Source organism: Montipora foliosa, chromosome 14, assembly GCF_036669935.1.
Source record: "Montipora foliosa isolate CH-2021 chromosome 14, ASM3666993v2, whole genome shotgun sequence".
Classification (NCBI taxonomy): domain Eukaryota; kingdom Metazoa; phylum Cnidaria; class Anthozoa; order Scleractinia; family Acroporidae; genus Montipora; species Montipora foliosa.
The window spans coordinates 15,746,990-15,750,493 of record NC_090882.1 but is presented as its reverse complement, the minus strand read 5'-3'; the positions used below and the strand labels follow the sequence as shown (position 1 = coordinate 15,750,493).

The following is a 3,504-nucleotide window of genomic DNA, read 5'->3' as shown; positions in this document are numbered from 1 at the left end:
GGGTATCACATAATTGTTGTGCTACGCTTCAGTGATCACGAAAAAAAGAAATGTTGAAAGTTGTTGGCTCAAAAGTTTGACTAGTTTCAGACTTCGCGCAACAACAGGCAACAACATGCAACAGGGTGTGCAAACAGACGCAACAGGTAACACCCAACAATGTTGGAACAATGTTGGCCAACAATGGTGCGTCTGTTTGCACGGACCCTAAAGCAAAGGGCAAATGGATGTTAACGCTGAAATGGCCGTTTTTATACTAGAGACGCATAATCCGTCCAGACGAATTATGCGTCTCTCATGTTATCCGTCTAGTGTAAAGACGGGACGAACTATATGAGACGCATAATTCGTCTTGGACGAACTTGGGCAAACATTTTTTCTGCGTCTGTTAAATTCGTCTAGTATAAAGACGGGCACTAGACGCATAATGCGTCTGGACGAACTTTCCAGTTTAGTGCGTCTTCGAAGACGCACTAAAATAGATTCTTCGTCCAGACGCAAGTTGGTTAGTGGTGATCCTTCCTGATGGTGGGAAACGACACTGAAAAAATCGTACGCCTTCTTTGAAGCTTTCCTAATGTCGTACCTTCTCTGATAATCATTCCCTCCGTTTAATTTTTTCATTTCCTAATTCAGATGCTCTGAAAACTGAATAAGGAAAGAAAGCATCTTTCTTATCAATAGAATTTTTGTGACATGTCAGACCACTGGCCTAGCAACACTGGTGAGTTGGAGATAACCATAGCGCGTGCAGGAACATCATGCACAGAGGCTTGTTCAAAAGCAGGTAATTCGAAAGCCAATATTCTGTTATAATCTGCAGAATTCCGCATTTGAGAGAGACGAACAATTTCCAAACGTCAGTTGACTCTGAAGATGAATTCCGCTAAGGTTGTCGAAACGTCAGTCACTTCCAACAGTCCTTCTCAGGACTACTTTCACGGCTCAGACGATCAAATAGTGGAGTCAATGGCATATCCTTTGAGGACGGAGTAACACTGAAAATCATCAATCCAAACTTTTAAAGCAAAAGTCGCGATTTTAGCTCTTACCATGATATAATTTGCTCGAAGTCAATTTAATTAGTCGAGGAGGACGGGACTGAGTTGTGAGGAAGAAAGGGTCTGTCACATATGGTCAAGCGGCCAACATTTCTAACGGTCGTCTGACATGTGCAAGACCAAACTGGAGCAAGAGATCAGGGGGTCGAAACCGCAAGGCGCATCTTCATGATACAACACTCAGTAACAGCGCAAAGGTGCCATGTCTTCATTTCGGTCAAACATTTGGACCATTCAATCGCAATTGCACAGATACGAAGCGTATTAGTGATTGGATCTTCACCGGTTCTGTTAACCAAGTAGCCTGCTTGTCATTTATTATTAGACCTAGATTTTGCTTGTCGTTGAGGCAAAAACTTGCTAAACAATTGGATAACAATAAAATGATGACATAATGAATCACCATAGAAGCAGAGCATTGAAAATACAATAAAATGACCTGAGGAAAAAAGGCGTAAATTAGAGGATAGATGTTCCTTGTTCGCTTTATCATCCGCATCATTTTATCCTCTTCCTTAAGCCTCCCCTGTGAAACAGTTTCTCTTCCAACTCGGGAGTTTAAAGACTTTGAAAAAGAACTCAACAAAAAAGTCTTACACTGAAATGAGTATTTCGTTAAACCATTTTAAATTATCGATTTGTATTTCGTAGGCTTTACGTGTGAACCAGAATATTTTCATCTCTTAAATGCCAGGTATTGTCTCTACATTTGTTATAAACGTTTGACAATTTTTGTTATTTCGTTTTTGATAATAGGGAAATTGGTCTCAAAAAGTCATTTGAATAGTTCGTATTAGAGGCTGTACTTCTTAACCAGTCAATCAATGCGGCATTGGCTCCTGAAAATACTGAATTTATTTCATTTAACTATATTATAATGAAAAACGTTACATTTAGATAAATTGATAAGTATAAAGGGGTACAGAACAAAAATGACTCAAACAGTTTCTTTTAATTTGCTGAAACTATATTATGGTGACGACATTTACAGGAAGGACCTCAACATGTTTTTGATACATCAGCTAAAACCGGTTATAGGAATGCAACATAAACAATACGATCTGTTACAAGCTTATCAATGCTAAATACTGCTACAAAATAAAAGTGAAAGAACGCTGACATCTGCATTAATTGAAATGTCGCTTAATTAAATTAAATTGTTCTTAAATTAAGCAGTAAAATACAGCTTTTTATGCACTGTCTTTCAGTAATATAACTAGCTGTGCAGAAAAGATCTCTGAAGAGAGTATTGTCGCACCCGCAATTGAAGAAGATACAGCGAGATGCGTGATCCAAAAACAGAAGTTGCTTTACAGCTGTGCTGGTCATCATTCGAAATATAAAAGGTTTTGTCCCTGTAGAGAATACCGAAATGGACAAATAGGGCTTTGTAAAAGTTGCTTTTGAAATTTTAGAAGTGTTAATAAATATTAACAATTTACCTGAACTAAAATTTTTATTTGTGTGCTGTAAAACCAAAGCCTAACAAATCGCTTTGGCCAATCACATCAACAGACTCAGTCAATGATAACAAAACCAATCCCGAACGCAAAGCAAACGCATGTGAGTGGCAAGGTAAAGTGCTAGGAAAACTCTTGAAAGTTTTCAGTGTTCCTTTCGATTGATGGGAGTGTGAGATTATACATGAGGGTAACACAATCGGTACACTCGGCGAGCAAAACTGTGAAATTTCTTTTGGTAGTCGACTGATCAAAATTGCCGTAAAGTAAACTGAATCCATATCTGGTGTATTAGATGTGAATGCAAAGGCCATTGTTTTTCGCGAGAGAACAATTTGTCGTTTTTGCTGTGCACTGCATAGCGAAAACGAAAAAGGTATCACGATTTTTTCCCTTTAAAGTCTTGATGGATAGACACGAAACATCTGCGCAAGATAGCAAGGAACATGACGACGGCAAAGAGAACGCCACATAACAACAGGTTTAATTAACAACTAGATGCAGAAGCATACACTGGCTTGCCTGTGGTACGTGCTACAGAAAATCAGAAGGCACTGAATTGTGACGGTGGTATTGAACTACGGCATTCCAGTCTCTGAAGAATAACAAATAAAAGAGAAGCGAGAAACATTGGCTTCTGGGCTGACATGTTGATAATTTTCAAGTTCCCTCACAACTTCTTTTCACCACAAGTGTGCCCTATGAGCATCCGAAAACTTTGTAATACTAAACTTCACTGAAGTCAAGCCCTGTTTCGCGGGGTTAGTGTTGGGATGGGAGACCAAAACAATAAACCCCTCATAAAAACAGAAACATCTGACCGAAAATACTATTAACGCTAACAAATGCGAACTCAGCAAGGTACAGATTCTGTTAGCTTGCTTTATGCAAAACAAATATTGATAAAAAAGCAAATAAATATTGATACACAGTTTTCAGAAAGAGAAGAAGGAAGTTTCCCGGACGGTCGATCGAGAATAAAA

At 38.7% G+C, this 3,504-nt stretch overlaps 1 protein-coding gene across 1 annotated transcript in view; it reads left to right on the top strand.

The window, feature by feature from the left end:
• LOC137984861 (alpha-1,6-mannosylglycoprotein 6-beta-N-acetylglucosaminyltransferase A-like) overlaps nt 1–2,508 on the top strand; it is a 23,326-nt gene extending 20,818 nt beyond the window's left edge. Inside the window, exons 16-18 of the mRNA XM_068832176.1 lie at nt 685–787; nt 1,713–1,755; nt 2,270–2,508. Coding sequence (XP_068688277.1) covers nt 685–787; nt 1,713–1,755; nt 2,270–2,468 — 345 coding nt within the window. The 3' untranslated portion in view covers nt 2,469–2,508. The remainder of the gene's footprint in view (nt 1–684; nt 788–1,712; nt 1,756–2,269) is intronic.
• Nucleotides 2,509–3,504: the final 996 nt, after the last annotated feature.